This window comes from Somniosus microcephalus, chromosome 21 (genome assembly GCF_052327205.1).
Source record: "Somniosus microcephalus isolate GS21.2 chromosome 21, FLI_Smic_1.0, whole genome shotgun sequence".
Lineage (NCBI taxonomy): Eukaryota > Metazoa > Chordata > Chondrichthyes > Squaliformes > Somniosidae > Somniosus > Somniosus microcephalus.
In genome coordinates, this window is record NC_141007.1 from 4,400,710 (window position 1) to 4,422,623 (window position 21,914).

At 53.8% G+C, this 21,914-nt stretch overlaps 1 protein-coding gene across 1 annotated transcript; it reads right to left on the bottom strand.

Moving 5' to 3' along the window:
- Nucleotides 1-83: 83 nt before the first annotated feature.
- LOC147102556 (uncharacterized) lies at nucleotides 84-19,969 on the bottom strand. The gene is made up of 2 exons (XM_085963203.1): nucleotides 18,990-19,969; nucleotides 84-442 (listed from the first exon to the last, which is right to left on the bottom strand). The coding sequence occupies exons 1-2, from the start codon at nucleotides 19,240-19,242 to the stop codon at nucleotides 84-86; spliced, it is 612 nt and encodes a 203-aa protein (XP_085819329.1). The 5' UTR covers nucleotides 19,243-19,969.
- Between the last annotated feature and the right edge of the window lie 1,945 nt (nucleotides 19,970-21,914).

Here is a 21,914-nt window from a genome sequence, read left to right on the forward strand (position 1 = left end):
CCAAATATCTTTAGAAAAAACACTACTGTACGTGTTTAATTCGCTGTGGACACATTGTCCAGCGTCCTTCACCACAGAGGCTGCTAGAACCTGGACCATATGGTCGCTAAGAATGGTGGGCATTTAAGAGTGGTGTTCAGCGAGTCACATGATGTGGAAATAGTTTCCTGGCAGGTGACCTGCACGCAGAAGTTACTGGCTGTTGTTTTGAGAAGGTTTGTCGTGTCGAACTTGATGCCGCACTGTTCGCTCATTATCGAGCTGGTGGCCTGTGGGGTCATGTGGACCCCCTGGGCTGACATAGCCGTCGCTGAGCTCAGTCCATAACTCGCAGACGAGTTCACTTTTCCCTCGTCGGTGTCTAAAAACACGAAGGCTTTGTCCAGCTGCTCTCCATTCCGGCAGCGCAGGTAAGAAGGCCAACAGTACTCGTTCTCACTGGCTGTTGGGACAAGAGAAGAAAAGGAAGATCTTTATAATGATTTCATTTGAGCTTTAATTGGAAGTGTTGCCTTTTCGATGAGACGTTAAACCGAGACTCTGTCTGCCCTCTCAGGTGGACATAAAAGATCCCATGGCACTATTCGAAGAAGAGCAGGGGTGTTGTCCCCGGTGTCCTGGCCAACATTTATCATAGACTCATAGAAGTTTACGGCACAGAAGGAGGCCATTCGGCCCATCATGTCCATGCCGGCCGAAAATGATCTATCCAGCCGAATCCCACTATCCAGCTCTTGGTCCGTAGCCTTGTGGGCCACAGCACTTCAAGCGCACATCCAAGTACTTTTTAAATGTGGTGAGGGTTTCTGCCTCTACCACCCTTTCAGGCAGTGAATTCCAGACACCCACCACCCTCTGGATGAAAATATTTCTCCTCAAATCCCCCCTAAACCTCCTACCAATTACTTTAAATCTCTGCCCCCTGGTTATTGACCTCTCTGCTAAGTGGAATAGGTCCTTCCTATCCACTCTATCTAGGCCCCTTGTAATTTTATACACCTCAATTAAATCTCTCATCTTGCCCTGTTCCAAAAAAAACAACCCCAGCCGATCCAATCTTTCCTCATAGCTAAAATTCTCCAGTCCTGGTAACATCCTTGTAAATCTCCTCTGTACCCTCTCTAGTGCAATCACATCCTTCCTGTAATGTGCTGACCAGAACTGCACGCAGTACTCTAGCTGAGGCCTAACTCGTGTTTTATACAGTTTAAACATAACCTTCCTGCTCTTATATTCTACGCCTCGGCTAATAAAGGCAAGTATCCCGTATACCTTCTTAACCACCTTATCTACCTGTCCTGCTACCTTCAGGGATCTGTGGACATGCACTCCAAGGTCCCTCTGTTCCTCTACAATTCTCAGCATCGTACCATTTATTGTGTATTCCCTTGCCTTGTTAGCCCTCCCCAAATGCATTACCTCACACTTCTCCAGGTTGAATTCCATTTGCCACTTTTCTGCCCACCTGACCAATCCATTGATATCTTCCTGCAGTCTACAGCTTTCTTCCTCACGATCAACCATCCGGCCAATTTTTGTATCATCTGCAAACTTCTTAATCGTGTCCTCTACATTGAAGTCTAAATCATTGATATACACCACAAAAAGCAAGGGACCCAGTACTGAGCCCTGCGGAACCCCACTGGAAACAGCCTTCCAGTCACAAAAACACCTGTCGACCATCACCCTTTGCTTCCTGCCACTGAACCAATTTTGGATCCAACTTGCCACTTTCATAAGAACATAAGAAATAGAAGCACGAATAGGCCATTCGGCCCCTCGAGCCTTCAATAAGATCATGGCTGATCTTCTACCTCATCTCCACTTTCCTGCATATCCCTTGATTCCCTTAATATCCAAAAATCTATCGATCTCTGTCTTGAATATACTCAACGACTGAGCCTCCACAGCCCTCTGGGGCAGAGAATTCCAAAGATTCACCGCCCTCTGAGTGAAGAAATTCCTCCTCATCTCAGTCCTAAATGGCCGACCCCTTATTCTGAGACAGTGACCCCTGGTTCTAGACTCCCCAGCCAGGGGAAACATCCTCCCTGCATCTACCCTGTCGAGCCCTGTAAGAATCTTGTGTGTTTCAATGAGATCACCTCTCATTCTTCTAAACTCTAGAGAATATAGGCCTAGTCTACTCAATCTCTCCTCATAGGACAATCCCCCCATCCCAGGAACCAGTCTGGTGAACCTTTGTTGCACTCCCTCTATGGCAAGTATATCCTTCCTTAGGTAAGGAGACCAAAACTGGACACAATACTCCAGGTGTGGTCTCACCAGGGCCCTATATAATTGCAGTAAGACGTCTTTACTCTTATACTCAAATCCTCTTGTAATAAAGGCCAACATACCATTTGCTTTCCTAATTGCTTGCTGTACCTGCATGTTAACTTTCAGTGATTCGTGTACAAGGATACCCAGGTCCCTCTGAACACCAACATTTCCCAATCTCTCACCATTTAAAAAATACTCTGCTTTTCTATTTTTCCTACCAAAGTGGATAACTTCACATTTCTCCACATTATATTCCATTTGCCATGTTCTTGCCCACTCACTTCGCCTGTCTATATCCCCTTGAAGCCTTCTTGCATCCTCCTCACAACTTACATTCCCACCCAGCTTTGTATCATCAGGAAACTTGGATATATTAAATGTGGTCCCCTCCTCCAAATCATTGATGTAGATTGTGAATAGCTGAGGCCCAAGCACTGATCCTTGCGGTACCCCACTAGTTACAGCCTGCCAACCTGAAAATGACCCGTTTATTCCTACTCTCTGTTTTCTGTCCATTAACCAATCTTCAATCCATGCTAGTATATTACCCCCAATCCCATGAGCCCTAATTTTGTTTAATAACCTCTTGTGTGGTAGCTTATCGAATGCCTTCTGAAAATCCAAATACACCACATCCACTGGTTCCCCCTTATCTATTCTGCTAGTTACAACCTCAAAAAACTCTAACAGATTTGCCAAACACGATTTCCCTTTCATAAATCCATGTTGACTCTGCCCAATCCTATTACTATTTCTAAGTGCCCTGTTACCACGTCCTTAGTAATAAATTCTTGAATCTTCCTACTAGTGATGTCAGGCTAACTGGTCTGTAGTTCCCCGTTTTCTCTCTCCCTCCTTTCTTAAATAGTGGGGTTACATTTGCTACCTTCCAATCCACGGGAACCATTCTAGAATCTATGGAATTTTGGAAAATGACAACCAATGCATCCACTATCTCTGTAGCCACCTCTTTCAAAACACTAGGATGTAGGCCCTCAGGTCCAGGGGATTTATCAGCTTTCAGTCCCACTAATTTCTCAAGCACTACTTTTTACTAATACTAATTTCTTTCAGTTCCTCATTCTCGCGAGAGCCTTGGTTCTCCACTATTTCCAGGAGATTTTCTGCGTCTTCTTCCGTGAAGACAGACACAAAATACTTGTTTAATTTCTCTGCCATTTCCTTATTCCCCATTATAATTTCTCCTGTCTCAGCCTGTAAGGGACCCACATTTACCTACACGAATCTTTTCCTTTTTACATACCTATAGAAGCTTTTACAGTTGTTTCTGTCTCTCGCTAGTTCACTCTCATATTCTATTTTCCCTTTCTTTATCAATTTCTTGGTCCTCTGCTGAATTCTAACATCTTCCCAATCCTCAGGCTTACTACTTGTTTTGGCAACATTATAAGCCTCTTCCTTTAATCTAATACTATCTTTAACTTCTCTTGTTAGCCACAGTCGTACCAATTTTCCCATGGTGTTTTTATTCCTTAAGGAAATGTATATTTATTGCAAATTATGAATTATTTATTTAAATGTTTGCCATTGTTTTTCTACTGTCATATCTTTTAATCTATTTTCCCAACCTACCTTAGCCAACTCGCCTCTCATACCTACGAAGTTTACTTTGTTCAGGTTTAGAACCCTAGTTTCAGGCTTAACTAAGTCACTCTCAAACTCAACATAAAATTCTATCATATTATGATCACTGCTCCCCAGAGGCTCCTTTACTACAAGGTTATTAATTAACCCTGTCTCATTGCACAATACTAGATCTAAAATAGCCAATTCCCTTGGATGCTATGGGCTTTTACTTTTCTGACTAGTCTGCCACGTGGAAACATGTCAAAGGCCTTGCTAAAATCCATATAGACTACATCAAATGCATTACCCTCATTGACCCTCCTTGTTACCTTCTCAAAAAATTCAATCAAGTTAGTCAGACACGACCTTCCCTTAACAAATCCATGCTGACTGTCTTTGATTAATCCGTGCCTTTCTAAATGATGCAAGAAGTCACACAACACCAGGTTATAGTCCAACAGTTTTATTTGAAATCACAAGCTTTCGGAGCGCTGCTCCTTCGTCAGGTGAAGTGGAGAGATGCATAAAGACACAGCTTATATAGTCAGAGAATAATGCCAGATGATTACAGGTAATCTTTCTAACTGCCATTTATCACACCTCGGCAGAGAGATAATCACAGCAATCAAAGGTGTGAATGGTGTCCAAACAGGTCAGTCAGGAAAACATTACATCAAAGAACAATGAGGTGGGGTCACAAGGGGTCAAATGTTGCAGATGCTGGGGTCTGTATGAAAAACAAAAAACACAAAAAAACATTTTTTTTGCTGGAAATCACAGCAGGTCCGGCCGCATCTGTACAGAGAGAACAAGCCAACAACGACTCGAGTCTGGATGACCCTACGTCAGGTGGGGTTACATGTAGCGTGACATGAACCCAAGATCCCAGTTGAGGCCGTCCTCATGAGTGCGGAACTTGGCTATCAGTTTCTGCTCGACGATTTTGCGTTGTCGTGTGTCTCGAAGGCCGCCTTGGAGAATGCTTACCCGAAGATCGGAGGCTGAATGTCCTTGACTGCTGAAGTGTTCCCCGACTGGGAGGGAACACTCCTGCCTGGTGATTGTTGCGCGGTGTCCGTTCATCCATTGTCGCAGTGTCTGCATGGTCTCGCTGATGTACCATGCTCTGGGGCATCCTTTCCTGCAACGTATGAGGTAGACAATGTTGGCCGAGTCACATGAGTATGTACCATGCACCTGGTGGGTGGTGTCCTCACGTGTGATGATGGTATCTGTGTTGATGATCTGGCATGTCTTGCAGAGGTTGCCGTGGCAGGGTTGTGTGGTGTCGTGGTCGCTGTTCTCCTGAAAGCTGGGTAATTTGCTGCGAACGATGGTCTGTTTGAGGTTAGGCGGCTGTTTGAAGGCGAGTAGTGGAGGCGTGGGGATGGCCTTAGCGAGGTGTTCGTCGTCATCGATGACATGTTGAAGGCTGCGAAGAACATGGCGTAGTTTCTCCACTCCGGGGAAGTACTGGACGACGAAGGGTACTCTGTTGGTTGTGTCCCGTGTTTGTCTTCTGAGGAGGTCTATGCGATTTTTTGCTGTGGCCCATCAGAACTGTTGATCGACGAGTCGAGCGTCATATCCCGTTCTTACGAGGGCGTCTTTCAGTGTCTGTAGGTGTCCATCGCGTTCCTCCTCATCTGAGCAGATCCTGTGTATTCGCAGGGCTTGTCCATAGGGGATGGCTTCTTTAACGTGGTTAGGGTGGAAGCTGGAGAAGTGGAGCATCCTGAGGTTGTCCGTGGGCTTGCGGTAGAGTGAAGTGCTGAGGTGTCCGTCTTTGATGGAGATTAGTGTGTCCAAGAATGAAACCGATTCTGAGGAGTAGTCCATGGTGAGTTTGATGGTGGGCTGGAATTTGTTGATGTTATTGTGTAGTCTTTTCAGTGATTCTTCGCCGTGGGTCCATAGGAAGAAAATGTCGTCGATGTATCTGGTGTATAGCGTTGGTTGGAGGTCCTGTGCAGCGAAGAAGTCTTGCTCGAACTTGAGCATGAAGATGTTGGCGTATTGGGGTGCGAATTTGGTCCCCATGGCTGTTCCGTGTGTTTGGGTAAAGAACTGGTTGTCGAAGGCGAAGACATTGTGGTCAAGGATGAAGTGGATGAGTTGTAGGATGGCGTCTGGAGATTGGCTGTTGTTGGTGTTGAGTACTGAGGCTGTCGCAGCGATGCCATCATCGTGGGGGATACTGGTGTAGAGTGCCGAGACGTCCATCGTGGCAAGGAGTGTTCCTGGTTCAACTGGTCCATGGGTGCTGAGTTTCTGTAAGAAGTCTGTAGTGTCGCGACAGAAGCTGGGGGTTCCCTGTACGATGGGTTTCAGGATGCCCTCGACGTATCCAGAGAGGTTCTCACACAGGGTTCCGTTGCCTGATACGATAGGACGTCCGTGTGTGTTGGCTTTGTGTATCTTTGGGAGGCAGTAGAAGTCTCCCACGCAGGGAGTACATGGGATGAGAGCACGTAGGATGCTTTGAAGGTCGGGACACAACCAACAGAGTACCCTTCGTCGTCCAGTACTTCCCCGGAGCGGAGAAACTACGCCATGTTCGTTGCAGCCTTCAACATGTCATCGATGACGATGAACACCTCGCTAAGGCCATCCCCACGCCTCCACTACTCGCCTTCAAACAGCCGCCTAACCTCAAACAGACCATCGTTCGCAGCAAATTACCCAGCTTTCAGGAGAACAGCGACCACGACACCACACAACCCTGCCACGGCAACCTCTGCAAGACATGCCAGATCATCAACACAGATACCATCATCACACGTGAGGACACCACCCACCAGGTGCATGGTACATACTCATGTGACTCGGCCAACATTGTCTATCTCATACGTTGCAGGAAAGGATGCCCCGGAGCATGGTACATCGGCGATACCATGCAGACACTGCGACAACGGATGAATGGACACCGCGCAACAATCGCCAGGCAGGAGTGTTCCCTCCCAGTCGGGGAACACTTCAGCAGTCAAGGACATTCAGCCTCCGATCTTCGGGTAAGCATTCTCCAAGGCGGCCTTCGAGACACACGACAATGCAAAATCGTAGAGCAGAAACTGATAGCCAAGTTCCGCACTCATGAGGAAGGCCTCAACCGGGATTTTGGGTTCATGTCATGCTACATGTAACCCCACCTGACATAGGGTCATCCAGACGCGAGTCATCGTTGGCTTGTTCTCTCTACACAGGTGCGGCCGGACCTGCTGTGATTTCCAGCAAAAAAATGTTTTTTTGTCTTTTTGTTTTTCGCACAGACCCCAGCATCTGCAACATTTGACCCCTTGTGACCCCACCTCATTGTTCTTTGATGTAATGTTTTCCTGACTGACCTGTTTGGACACCATTCACACCTTTGATTGCTGTGATTATCTCTCTGCCGAGGTGTGATAAATGGCAGTTAGAAAGATTACCTGTAATCATCTGACATGATTCTCTGACTATATAAGCTGTGTCTTTATGCATCTCTCCACTTCACCTGACGAAGGAGCAGCGCTCCGAAAGCTTGTGATTTCAAATAAAACTGTTGGACTATAACCTGGTGTTGTGTGACTTCTTATATTTGTCCACCCCAGTCCAACACCGGCATCTCCACACCATTTCTAAATGATGATTAAAACTGTCTCTCAGAATTTTTTCCAATCATTTGCCCACCACCGAGGTTAGGCTGACTGACCTATAATTACTCACTCTATCCCTTTCTTCCTTTTTAAACAATGGTACAATGTGAGCCGTCCTCCAGCACCACGCCTGTAGCCAGAGAGGATTGGAAAATGATGATCAGAACCTCCGCTATTTCCTCCCTTGCTTCTCTTAACAGCCTTAAATATATTTCATTAACGCCTGCCGATCCATCTACTTTCAAAGATACTAAATGCCTTAATACTTCCTCTCTTACTATGTTTATCTCATCTAATATTTCACACTCCCCCTCCTTAACTACACTGTCTGCATCGTCGCTCTCTTTTGTGAAGACAGACACAATGGGGGAGAAATTCAATGGGCTGCGCCACCCGTTAGTGCCTTAAGAGGGCGCTAAGTGGGTCGCAAGCCACTGGCCACGACTCCGGCTAAATTCCACGGGACGCTAGTGGTGGCACTAGCTGTTAGCGCTGCGCCGCCACCGATGACGTCATCGGTGGGCGCAGCGCCCCGCTGACGCCCCGGCCACGATATTTGTAAGCGCCCCCTGATTTACCGCCGGACGTTATGTCCGACCGGTTCAGGGGGGCCTACCTGCGGCGGTGGAGGCGCAAATTAAAGGAGAGGTGCGGGGCAGCCATTTTTGTTGTTGGCCGCCTGCCAGCACCTGCCTGCGCTCCCGTCCCCGGCCTCCTGACTGCCGGCCCCCCCCCCCCACCGCCGCGGAGTGCTGGCTGCGTTCCAAGAGCCCAGCACTTCTCCTCGGTGCCGGGCTCTTTTGCCGGCACTCGCGATCCTCGGGGGCCCAGCTGGGCCCCAGATCGCGCTGAACAAGGCCCCTCCCCTTTAAGAAGGGGAGGAAGGCCTGCAGTACCGCAGCACGACGTGCCGCAGCATGTGGCGCTGTGGCACGTTGCGCCACGATATTCAGTCGCAGCGCCCCAAGAGGGATGCGAGGCGTCTCCAGTAGCACCGCGCTTCCCTTTGGGGCGCTACCACTGAATTTCTGGCGGGCGGCCGCGAATGCTTCCGGGACGCTACTTTTAGTGCCCTGGCGAGGCTGCTGCCTCAAATGGGGCTATAGTCAATTTCTCCCCTAATGTATTCATTAAGAATCATATCCCTCAACCAACATCACTGGGCAGCAGTAGGGCTGGACTTCTGCCCATCCCTTAGCATGCAAGGTGGGCTCCCGGTAGGTTCCCTGCCACCAAGAGGGAGCCTGTCAATGCCAACATGGACAATCCTGGTGGGCCTGTCACTGCCAACATGGACAATCCTGGTGGGCCTGTCACTGCCAACATGGACAATCCTGGCGGGTCTGTTACTGCCAACATGGACAATCCTGGCGGGCCTGTCGCTGCCAACATGGACAATCCTGGCGGGCCTGTCGCTGCCAACATGGACAATCCCGGCAGGCCTGTCACTGCCAACATGGACAATCCTGGCGGGCCTGTCACTGCCAACATGGACAATCCTGGCGGGCCTGTCACTGCCAACATGGACAATCCCGGCGGGGCCGTCACTGCAGCAACAGAAGAGACAGGGAGGTCATGAGTAAAGTTGTCGCAGGCCTCCATCGAGGCCACGGCCTACAAAAGTAAATGCTTGTGGCTGAGTTGGCGGCAGTGGTGGCTGCTACTAGGCTCTCTCCATCCATTGGGGGCTTCCCGCTGCTACCCCAGGGCCTACCCTGGCTTCTCCTAGCGGTCCCAGCGAGCAGCTAATGGGATAATAACTGGCTGGGCCTCACCTACACCCCAGCGTGTGAATGTGGCAGGTGGGGAAGTGGGCAGCGAGGGGGGAAGTGGGCAGCGAGGGGGGGAAGTGGGCGGCGAGGGGAAGTGGGCGGCGAGGGGGGAAGTGAGCGGCGATGGGGAAGTGGGCGGCGAGGGGGGAAGTGGGCAGCGAGGGGGAAGTGAGCGGCGATGGGGAAGTGGGCGGCGAGGGGGGAAGTGGGCGGCGAGGGGGGAAGTGGGTGGCGAGGGGGAGAAGTGGGCGGCGAGGGGGGAGTGGGCGGCGAGGGGGGGGAGTGGGCGGCGAGGGGGGAAGTGGGCGGCGAGGGGGGGAGTGGGCGGCGAGGGGGGAAGTGGGCGGCGAGGGGGGGAGTGGGCGGCGAGGGGGGTAAGTGGGCGGCGAGGGGGGGTGTGGGCGGTGAGGGGGGAGTGGGCGGCGAGGGGGGAAGTGGGCGGCGAGGGGGAAGTGAGCGGCGATGGGGAAGTGGGCGGCGAGGGGGGAAGTGGGCGGCGAGGGGGAGAAGTGGGCGGCGAGGGGGGAGTGGGCGGCGAGGGGGGGAGTGGGCGGCGAGGGGGGAAGTGGGCGGCGAGGGGGGGAGTGGGCGGCGAGGGGGGAAGTGGGCGGCGAGGGGGGGAGTGGGCGGCGAGGGGGGTAAGTGGGCGGCGAGGGGGGGTGTGGGCGGTGAGGGGGGAGTGGGCGGCGAGTGGGGAAGTGGGCGGCGAGGGGGGGAGTGGGCGGCAAGGGGGGAGTGGGCGGCGAGGGGGGTAAGTGGGCGGCGAGGGGGGGTGTGGGCGGTGAGGGGGGAGTGGGCGGCGAGTGGGGAAGTGGGCGGCGAGGGGGGGAGTGGGCGGCAAGGGGGGAGTGGGCGGCGAGGGGGGAGGGGGGAAGTGGGCGGCGAGGGGGGGAGTGGGCAGCGAGGGGGTCGGTGGGTGTCGGGGGAAGTGGGCGGCGAGGGGGGAAGTGGGCGGCGAGGGGGGGAAGTGGGCTGCGAGGGGTGGAGGGGGGGAAGTGGGCGGCGAGGGGGGAAGTGGGCGGCGAGGGGTGGAGTGGGCGGCGAGGGGGGGAGGGGGGAAGTGGGCGGCGAGGGGGGAAGTGGGCTGCGAGGGGTGGAGTGGGCGGCGAGGGGGGGAGTGGGCGGCGAGGGGGGGAGTGGGCGGCGAGGGGGGAAGTGGGCTGCGAGGGGTGGAGTGGGCGGCGAGGGGGGGAGTGGGCGGCGAGGGGGGAAGTGGGCGGCGAGGGGAGGAGTGGGCGGCGAGGGGGGAAGTGGGCGGCGAGGGGGGGAGTGGGCGGCGAGGGGGGAAGTGGGCGGCGAGGGGGGAAGTGGGCGGCGAGGGGGGTAGTGGGCGGCGAGGGGGGGAAGTGGGCGGCGAGGGGGGGAGTGGGCGGCGAGGGGGGGAGTGGGCGGCGAGGGGGGAAGTGGGTGGCGAGGGGCGGCGTGGGCGGCGATGGGGGGAAGTGGGCGGCGAGGGGGGGAGTGGGCGGCGAGGGGGGAAGTGGGCGGCGAGGGGGGGAGTGGGCGGCGAGGGGGGGAGTGGGCGGCGAGGGGGGGAAGTGGGCGGCGAGGGGGGGAGGGGGCGGCGTGGGCGGCGATGGGGGGAAGTGGGCGGCGAGGGGGGGAGTGGGCGGCGAGGGGGAAAGTTAAGATTGGGGCAGGAAGGATTTATGGTTTCTCCCCTAAGCTGACGACTACTGGAAATAAGGCTTGTTGCATAAGTGAAGACATAAAAAATTACAACATATTAAATAAAATGACGAAAGCTATCTTACAATGGCACTCTCCCTGTATGTTTTATGTCGAAGGCCTGTGCCCCTGAGTGAAGCCTGAGCCTTGAGTTGCTGCTGGCTACAGCTCCCAGCATGCACCTGTTCATACAACTTCTAAGATTTTTTAAAAATATAATTGATATCAATCCTGGTCCGCAGCCTAACATTTGCCAGCAGTTAGTCTGTCACTCTCTCCCCGCCCCGCCCCTGATTGACCTCACCAATCTCTTGGGAGCTGCAATGCCTGGATTTGCCTATTTGGAGCAATGACCTGAAGCAATGTCGCCTATTTCATTGGTTCAGGTCTCTCTGAAGATGATGACCCTACAATTCCTGGATCCCCTCTCCACCAAGGTATGACTATCAGCGGTCACCCTTGTCCCAAATCCCAGGGATGGTGTCCGGGCAACACCGAGGCCTCTCCGTCCAGGGCAGGAGCGGGTGAGAGAGGAACCAGCCATTTCGGCTGAAGATTTTTACACTCTGCCTCTCTCCATTTCCACTCTCCATCTACACTGTCTCTCTAATACCACTCTCCTCTTCATTTCCACACTCCCTCTCTCTATTTACTTTCCCCCTCTCTTCATTTCCAAATCCTCTCTTTATTGACACTTTTTTCCATGCTTCCTTTCCCTATTGCTTTTTACCATCTCCTCATTCACTCCCTTCTCTTTCCTAGCCGCACAGGAGATAACCCATTTCTTCCTCTGCTTTTCCATCCAATAGATCATGCTCTGATTTGTTTCAGTAACGAAGACCTCAATTTATTTAGGCAGGTCATTAGCCTGACTAAGAGGGGCTGACTCGATGCAATGGGGGGGTGACTTCTCCACCCCGTGTGTACCCCGCTGGAGGTTGTCCCAATATTCAGAGATCAGAGCTCCAGTCTCCACTTGCACAGACTGTGGAATGTGGGGCTTGAACCCATAATCTTCTGACTCAGACGTGTGAGTGCTCCACTCCGCCACGGCTCACCCCTTTGTACTCTTACTCTCCATTCACATTCCTCTCTCCATTTACACACTCCCTCTCTCCATTTACTCCCTCTCTCCATTTACACACTCCCTCTCTCCATTTACACACTCCCTCTCTCCATTTACACACTCCCTCTCTCCATTTACTCCCTCTCTCCATTTACTCCCTCCCTCTCTCCATTTATTCCCACGCTCTCTCCATTTACACTCTTTCACACCACTAGCTAGATTCCATGGTTAGTTACTCGGTTGGTATGCTATCTTTCTTGGTTTCTTGCTCGCCCCTTTACATTAATGAAGGAAGATATTTAACTATTTTGCATCTGTGTCGGTTCTTTGCTCGAGCAATCCCAAACTAATCCCACTTCCCCGCTCTCTCCCCATAGCCCTGCATCAATCCCAAACTAATCCCACTGCCCCGCTCTCTCCCCAAAGCCCTGTATCAATCCCAAACTAATCCCACTGCCCCGCTCTCTCCCCATAGCCCTGCATCAATCCCAAACTAATCCCACTGCCCTGCTCTCTCCCCATAGCCCTGCATCAATCCCAAACTAATCCCACTGCCCTGCTCTCTCCCCATAGCCCTGTATCAATCCCAAACTAAACCCACTGCCCCGCTCTCTCCCCATAGCCCTGTATCAATCCCAAACTAATCCCACTGCCCTGCTCTCTCCCCATAGCCCTGTATCGATCCCAAACTAATCCCACTGCCCCGCTCTCTCCCCATAGCCCTGTATCAATCCCAAACTAATCCCACTGCCCCGCTCTCTCTCCATAGCCCTGCATCAATCCCAAACTAATCCCACTGCCCTGCTCTCTCCCCATAGCCCTGTATCAATCCCAAACTAATCCCACTGCCCCGCTCTCTCCCCATAGCCCTGTATCAATCCCAAACTAATCCCACTGCCCCGCTCTCTCTCCATAGCCCTGCATCAATCCCAAACTAATCCCACTGCCCTGCTCTCTCCCCATAGCCCTGCATCAATCCCAAACTAATCCCACTGCCCTGCTCTCTCCCCATAGCCCTGCATCAATCCCAAACTAATCCCACTGCCCTGCTCTCTCCCCATAGCCCTGTATCAATCCCAAACTAATCCCACTGCCCCGCTCTCTCCCCAGAGCCCTGTATCAATCCCAAACTAATCCCACTGCCCTGCTCTCTCCCCATAGCCCTGCATCAATCCCAAACTAATCCCACTGCCCTGCTCTCTCCCCATAGCCCTGCATCAATCCCAAACTAATCCCACTGCCCTGCTCTCTCCCCATAGCCCTGTATCAATCCCAAACTAATCCCACTGCCCCGCTCTCTCCCCATAGCCCTGTATCAATCCCAAACTAATCCCACTGCCCTGCTCTCTCCCCATAGCCCTGCATCAATCCCAAACTAATCCCACTGCCCTGCTCTCTCCCCATAGCCCTGTATCAATCCCAAACTAATGCCACTGCCCCGCTCTCTCCCCATAGCCCTGTATCAATCCCAAACTAATCCCACTGCCCCGCTCTCTCCCCATAGCCCTGCATCAATCCCAAACTAATCCCACTGCCCCGCTCTCTCCCCATAGCCCTGCATCAATCCCAAACTAATCCCACTGCCCCGCTCTCTCTCCATAGCCCTGTATCAATCCCAAACTAATCCCACTGCCCCGCTCTCTCTCCATAGCCCTGCATCAATCCCAAACTAATCCCACTGCCCCGCTCTCTCCCCATAGCCCTGCATCAATCCCAAACTAATCCCACTGCCCTGCTCTCTCCCCATAGCCCTGTATCAATCCCAAACTAATCCCACTGCCCTGCTCTCTCCCCATAGCCCTGCATCAATCCCAAACTAATCCCACTGCCCTGCTCTCTCCCCATAGCCCTGTATCAATCCCAAACTAATCCCACTGCCCTGCTCTCTCCCCATAGCCCTGTATCAATCCCAAACTAATCCCACTGGCCCGCTCTCTCCCCATAGCCCTGTATCAATCCCAAATGAATCCCACTGCCCGCTCTCTCCCCATAGCCCTGCATCAATCCCAAACTAATTCCACTGCCCCGCTCTCTCCCCATAGCCCTGCATCAATCCCAAACTAATCCCACTGCCCTGCTCTCTCCCCATAGCCCTGTATCAATCCCAAACTAATCCCACTGCCCCGCTCTCTCGCAATAGCCCTGTATCAATCCCAAACTAATCCCACTGCCCTGCTCTGTCTCCATAGCCCTGTATCAATCCCAAACTAATCCCACTGCCCCGCGCTCTCCCCATAGCCCTGTATCAATCCCAAACTAATCCCACTGCCCCGCTCTGTCTCCATAGCCCTGTATCAATCCTAAACTAATCCCACTGCCCCGCTCTCTCCCCATAGCCCTGTATCAATCCCAAATTATTCCCACTGCCCCGCTGTCTCCCCATAGTCCTATATCAATCCCAAACTAATCCCACCGCCCCGCTCCATCCTCATAGCCCTGTATCAAACCCAAACTAATCCCACTGCCCTGTTCTCTCCCCATGGCCCTGAATCAATCCCAAACTAATCACACCGCCCCGCTCTATCCTCATAGCCCTGTATCAATCCCAAACTAATCCCACTGCCCTGCTCTCTCCCCATAGCCCTGAATCAATCCCAAACTAATCCCACTGCCCTGCTCTCTCCCCATAGCCCTGCTTCAATCCCAAACTAATCCCACTGCCCTGCTCTCTCCCCATAGCCCTGTATCAATCCCAAACTAATCCCACTGCCCCGCTCTCTCCCCATAGCTCTGTATCAATCCCAAACTAATCCCACTGTCCTCCTCTCTCCCCATAGCCCTGTATCAATCCCAAACTAATCCCACTGCCCCGCTCTCTCCCCATAGCTCTGTATCAATCCCAAACTAATCCCACTGTCCTCCTCTCTCCCCATAGCCCTGTATCAATCCCAAACTAATCCCACTGCCCCGCTCTCTCCCCATAGCTCTGTGTCAAACCCAAACTAATCCCACTGCCCCGCTCTCTCCCCATAGCCCTGTATCAATCCCAAACTGATCCCAGTGCCCAGCTCTCTCCCCATAGCCCTGTGTCAATCCCAAACTAATCCCACTGCCCCGCTCTCTCCCCATAGCCCTGTATCAATCCCAAACTAATCCCACTGCCCCGCTCTCTACCCATAGCCCTGTATCAATCCGAAACTAATCCCACTGCCCAGCTCTCTCCCTATAGCCCTGTATCAATCCCAAACTAATCCCACTGCCTCACTCTCCACATAGCCCTGTATCCTTAAAATGTATCCAGAAACCTATGCACATATTCCAGGCTGATGCTCCAGTGCAGTACTGAGGGAGCACTGTACTGTCGGGGGAGCAGGACTGAGGCAGCGCTGCACTGTCGGAGGAGCAGGACTGAGGGAGCGCTGCACTGTCGGAGAGGCAGTACTGAGGCAGCACCGTACTGTGGGAGGGGCAGTACTGAGGGAGCACCGTACTGTCGGAGGGGCAGTACTAAGGGAGCACAGTACTGTCGGAGGGGCAGTACTGAGGGAGCGCTGCACTGTGGGAGGGGCAGTACTGAGGGAGTGCCGCACTTTGGGAGGAGCAGTACTGAGGGCAAGCCGCACTGTCGGAGGGGCAGTCCTGAGTGAGCACCGCACAGTCGGAGGGGCAGGACTGAGGGAGCGCTGCACTGTCAGAGGGGCAGTACTGAGGGAGCACCGCACAGTCGGAGGTGCAGTACTGAGGGAGCGCTGCACTGTCAGAGGGGCAGTACTGAGGGAGCACCGCACTGTCGGAGGAGCAGTACTGAGGGAGCGCTGCACTGTCGGAGGGGCAGTACTGAGGGAGCGCCGCACTGTGGGAGGGGCAGTACTGAGGGAGCGCCACACTGTGGGAGGGGCAGTACTCAGGGAGCGCCGCACTGTGGGAGGGGCAGTACTCAGGGAGTGCTGCACTGTCAGAGGGGCAGTACTAAAGGAGTGCCGCACTGTCGGAGGGGCAGTCCTGAGGGAGCGCCGCACCGTCGGAGGGGCAGTACTGAGGGTGTGCCGCACCGTTGGAGGGGCAGTAGTGAGGGAGCACCGCACTGTGGGAGGGGCAGTACTGAGGGAGCACCGCACTGTGGGAGGGGCAGTACTGAGGGAGCGCCGCACTGTGGGAGGGGCAGTACTGAGGGAGCCCCGCACAGTCGGAGGGGCAGTACTGAGGGAGCGCTGCACTGTCAGAGGGGCTGTACTGAGTGAGCGCCGCACAGTCGGAGGGGCAGTACTGAGGGAGCGCTGCACTGTCAGAGGGGCAGTACTGAGGGAGCACCGCACAGTCGGAGGTGCAGTACTGAGGGTGTGCCGCACCGTTGGAGGGGCAGTGCTGAGGGAGCGCCGCACTGTGGGAGGGGCAGTACTGAGGGAGCGCCGCACTGTGGGAGGGGCAGTACTGAGGGAGCGCCGCACTGTGGGAGGGGCAGTACTGAGGGAGCGCCGCACTGTCGGAGGGTCAGTACTGAGGGAGCGCCGCACTGTGGGAGGGGCAGTACTGAGGGAATGCCGCACTGTCGGAGGGGCTGTACTGAGTGAGCGCCGCACTGTGGGAGGGGCAGTACTGAGGGAGTGCCGCACTGTCGGAGGGGCTGTACTGAGTGAGCGCCGCACAGTCGGAGGGGCAGTACTGAGGGAGCGCTGCACTGTCAGAGGGGCAGTACTGAGGGAGTGCTGCACTGTCAGAGGGACAGTACTGAGAGAGCACCGCACTGTCGGAGGTGCAGTACTGAGGGAGCGCTGCACTGTCAGAGGGACAGTACTGAGAGAGCACCGCACTGTCGGAGGGGCAGTACTGAGGGAGTGCTGCACTGTTGGAGGGTCAGTACTGAGGGAGCGCCGCACTGTGGGAGGGGCAGTACTGAGGGTGTGCTGCACTGTCGGAGGGGCAGTACTGAGGGAGCGCCGCACTGTGGGAGGGGCAGTACTGAGGAAGCGCCGCACTGTCGGAGGGACACTACTGAGGGATTGCTGCACTGTCGGAGGTGCTGTCTTTCAGATGAGATGTTAAACTGAAACCCCGTCTGCTCTCTCAGGTGGATGTAAAGTATCCCATGGCACTATTTGAAGAGCCCCCTTTAAGTTCTGGGGTTGGGGGGTACGGGGTTGGGCACAGGGACACACGTGGCTGCGGGCAGGGGGTTGCTCAACCCCACATCTCTGGAGGGTCCAATCTTGGCCTGTTCTTTGAGAGTCCAGCCCACTTCCCTGCAGTGACTGGGCCTCCTCCCCCTGTGCTGAGGCACACTATCCCACCCATCTCACTCTGCAACCCGGCTTCCAGTCCAAGGCCTGGTTCTGACTATGCTGGGGAAGCCAAAGCTACCAGTACAGAGTCCCGACCCCATTGTCCCTGCCCTCGGCTCTACCCCCTTGACCCTGCCCTTGCTCCCTTGACCCTGCCCCGTTGTCTCTGTCCTCAGCCTTGGCCTTGCCCCTTGGCCCTACCCTTGACCCTGCCTCCTTGGTGCCATTTGCCTTATAAGGGGTTCAGGGGATGGACGTTCTGGCCTCTAATGCTGGCCAGAAAGTTCCAGAAATGTTTTCTGTTGGACTGTCTGAGATTTCTGGAGGCCCTTTCTCCTGTGCCCCTTAGCTGTCCGCCTCCAGTATCTCCCAGGGCAGTCTGACCCATGCAGCCCCCATCCTCTGTCAAGTAAATCTAAACTATTTGGCCTCGAAAATTCCAAGCCTTTCTGGGGGATTCACGCAGTAACTCTGGGATACGCTGGGTGCTGGTCTTGTGAGGGAATTCCCGCTCGGACTTGCAAGGGGCAGAGCCTCTGTCTGCACCTTGGAGATGTTCTCATACTCCAGCTCTCAGTTGGGGCCCTCTGTGTGATTGAGGGGAATGCCTGGTGTAAGGGCTCACCGAGCGGGGTGGAGTGGAAATCCGGCCCTCCTGGGGATCCAGGCCAGGGTTCAGGCCTGGACCCCCTCAAGAGAAAAAACGCTGATCACGGGTGGGGGTGAGGGGTGGGGGATGGGGGGAGGCAGTTTTATTCATTTCTGCGGGGGGGGGGCGATGGGGGGAGGCAGCTTTTATTAGTTTCTGCGGGGGGGGCGATGGGGGGAGGCAGCTTTTATTAGTTTCGGTGGGGGTGGGGGGAGGGTGGGTGCCACAGACCGGCCTCTTCTGGCACTGCCCTTTGACGTGGTGAACTCTGGTGCCCACTCCTACACTTGCAATGGATTTTTGGGGCCTCTCTCCCCTTCTCCGTTCTGAGTTAGAGTCCGTCTCCCTGGTTACTGATGTTGGTGTTTATGTTAAACTTGGGTTCAGTCTATTTGTACCGTAGAACATTCAATAACATCTCCCCTGAACCCCCTCTTCTCCCAATGTAAACAGCTTCCTCAGCCCCTCCTCATTCGGCAGTTAGCTCAGTTGAGCCCCTCCAAAGCCCACAGTTACCCCCTCCCCCATCACTACATAACACAGCGACCTGAACTGGACACATCTTTCTGGAAGTGAGAGGGAGTTTAATGTAAGTTACACACAAGCTGTGCGAGAAGCAAAGACCTTAACAGTTTTGCTACATAACCCTTCACCCCATCATTCCTCCTTAATACATTGACAGCAATTCAGTGAGACAAATCAGAGAACTCAGCGACAGTCTGCCTATTCCATGTCTGTTTGGTTTTTGCTTTGACCCAGTCAGGCGTGTCTGTCTGTCTGTCTGTGTGTGTGTGTCTGTGTCTGTCTGTGTGTGTGTATGTGTCTGTGTGTCTGTCTGTGTGTCTGTGTGTCTGTCTGTGTGTGTGTGTGTGTGTGTCTGTCTGTCTCTGTGTGTGGGTGTGTGTCTCTGTGTCTGAGTGTCTGTGGGTGTCTGTCTCTGTGTCTGTAGGTGTCTGTCTCTGTGTCTGTGTGTGGGTGTGTCTCTGTGTGTGTGTCTGTGTCTGTGTGTCTGTGGGTGTCTGTCTCTGTGTCTGTAGGTGTCTGTCTCTGTGTCTGTGTGTGGGTGTGTCTCTGTGTGTGTGTCTGTGTCTGTGTGCCTGTCCCCTTGTTTACCTGTCACTGAGTTATGTAAACGGACGGTCATTCTCTTCTGCTGTCGGAGGATCTTCAAGTAAGTCTGCACAGTACAGTTCAGCATGCACTCGTTTGAGGGAGGAAGCCTCTTGGGACCTTCCGAAAACCTTCGCAGTTCGCTCTGGGTGAGACAGGGAGGCGATTCCATCGGTGCTGCGCTGATGTCATGTGAGCTGAAGCAAGCGGATAGTAACCAGATGCTGACTGACCCCCAAAACCAGGCCCGAGCCATCCTTTAAGAAGCCTCGTAAACGTCACTGCGATCAATCGTCTGTCAAAGCCGCTGTTAGTTTGCGGCCTTGGAGGTGGGAAAAGTTTACGGTGCGACTTTTACAGCCCTCGCACTGACAGAGCTGGTGGTATGTTTGGAATCTTCTGGCAAAGGTGATCTTGTGTAAACAGCAATTCATCACCCGGCTTGTGGGCCACTTCACAGATGCGAAAACCATTTGTCCTGATAGCGGAGTTTAACCCTTTCAGTAGCACAGACCCAGTGCATTCCAGACACCCAGCCTCTCGAGCCTGCTCCAACATTCAAGTAGATCACGACTGAGCTGTGCCTCAGATCCATTGACCCGCCTTTTCCCCAGAGCCCTTGACCCCCGTACCCAAGAAATCTGCCGATCTCAGCCTTGAAGATTTCAACAGACCCCCAGCATCCACAGCCTTTGGCGGTGGGGGGGGGGGTGGGGGAAGAATTGCAGATTTCCACTACTGTTTGAGTGATAAAGTTCTGGCTGATTTCCCTGCTGACACCAGTAACCAGGGGGCCTGATCGCTCAGTGTGGCTCAGTGCCGCGGCAGGCAATGCACGAGGAGCTTCAGGTCCGCACTAACGTTTTGTAACCTCACTGTGTGTTGGTCACGGTGAAAGTGCACCTGGCAACTACTGACTGGCTCGCCTGCTCGCTTCCTCTCTCACTGACCACTCCTGCCCAACAATATTCTTCACAGCGAACCCTGGCACTGCTCCTGGTGATTGCAGCCGGTTATTATTGCTGCTGCTAAATCCGGAACTAAGCAACAAATCCTGCCAAGCCTCAAAGAGGGCGGGAAACCATGATGTCTGCAGATGCACTGAGTGACGGAGAGAGACTCATTAAACCATTAAAAACAGAACGAAAAGGTGAGAGATACCAAGGGGTCTAAATAAAGTGAAATCTCTCAACACCTTCAAGGTATTCACTGGTAATAATTCTGTCGCAGTTACAAATCCTGACATGTAAAGTACTATAAAAGTTGGTTTCTAATATACCTATCTATAATGTATGAATTGGCTAAAGGACAGAAAGCCGAGAGTAGCGATGAGGGAGAGTGGCAGTGAGCGGGAGTACCAGTGAAGGAGAGTAGCGGTGAGGGAGAGTGGCGGTGAGTGAGAGTGGTGGTGAACGAGAGTGGCAGTGAGCAAGAGTAGCGGTGACCAAGAGTAGCGGTGAAGGAGAGTAGCAGTGAGCGAGAGTTGCGGTGAGCGAGAGTGGCGGTGGGCGAGAGTGGCGGTGAGTGAGAGTGGCGGTGAGCGCGAGTGATGGTGGACGACAGTAGCGGTGAAGGAGTGTAGCGGTGAGCGACAGCTGAACGAGAGTAGCAGTGAGGGAGAGTAGCAGTGAATGAGAGTAGCGGTGAGGGAGAGTAGCAGTGAGGGAGAGTAGCGGTGAGGGAGAGTAGCGGTGAGGGAGAGTAGCGGTGACCTGGAGTAGCGGTGAAGGAGAGTAGCAGTGAGCGAGAGTTGCGGTGAGCGAGAGTGGCGGTGGGCGAGAGTGGCGGTGAGCGCGAGTGACGGTGGATGACAGTAGCGGTGAAGGAGTGCAGCGATGAGCGAGAGCTGAACGAGAGTAGCAGTGAGGGAGAGTAGCGGTGAAGGAGAGTAGCGGTGAGGGAGAGCAGCGGTGAATGAGTGTGGCGGTGAGCGAGAGTGGCGGTGAGGGAGAGTGGCGGTGAGCGAGAGTAGCGGTGAAGGAGAGTGGCGGTGAGGAAGAGTGGCGGTGAGGGAGAGTGGCGGTGAAGGAGAGTGGCGGTGAGGAAGAGTGGCGGTGAGGGAGAGTGGCGGTGACGGAGAGTGGCGGTGAGGGAGAGTGGCGGTGAACGAGAGTAGCGGTGAGGGGGAGTAGCGGTGAAGGAGAGTAGCGGTGAGGGAGAGTGGCGGTGAATGAGTGTGGCGGTGAGCGAGAGTGGCGGTGAGGGAGAGTGGCGGTGAGGGAGAGTGGCGGTGAGGGGGAGTAGCGGTGAGCGAGAGTAGCGGTGAAGGAGAGTAGCGGTGAGGGAGAGTGGCGGTGAACGAGAGTGGCGGTGAGCGAGAGTGGCGGTGAGCGAGAGTGGCGGTGAGGGAGAGTGACGGTGAGGGAGAGTGGCGGTTGTTAAGTCCATGAATGATTGAGACACGAACTAGCAGGAGTGAAAACAAACAGATCTTTACTGGTGAAAGGCAATAACGAAACTAAACAACAGAGGCTCTCTAGCGCCTTTTATACAGGGGTGGTCACTGCCGGTACTGCAGTCTGAGACCAGTTATTCTCTTAAAGGTACATACACAACAATTCCTCCCCTTTTAGATAAACAGTACATAACATTCATTTAACAACTAAATGATAACGAATTACAATCACAATTACTGTTGCTAGATACATTGGTTAAGTTTAAGCAATTATAAGTTCAGTCTTTGAGGAGGCTTCCTGATTCTATCTGGATAACGCCTCTTTGGGGTATCAGGTTCTTCTGACAATGTTGAGTCGGAATCAATGTCATTGTTTGGTTCATCTGCTTCCAATATTACCGGTTCTGCGGTAGCTGCAATTGGAACGTCGATTTCATTACCAGGTGTATCAGATCGTGGTGTGGAGTTGACGTTTTCCAGTGACTCTAGAATCTGGTCAGCATGGCGCCTTACAATGCTCTCCCCAACGTCCA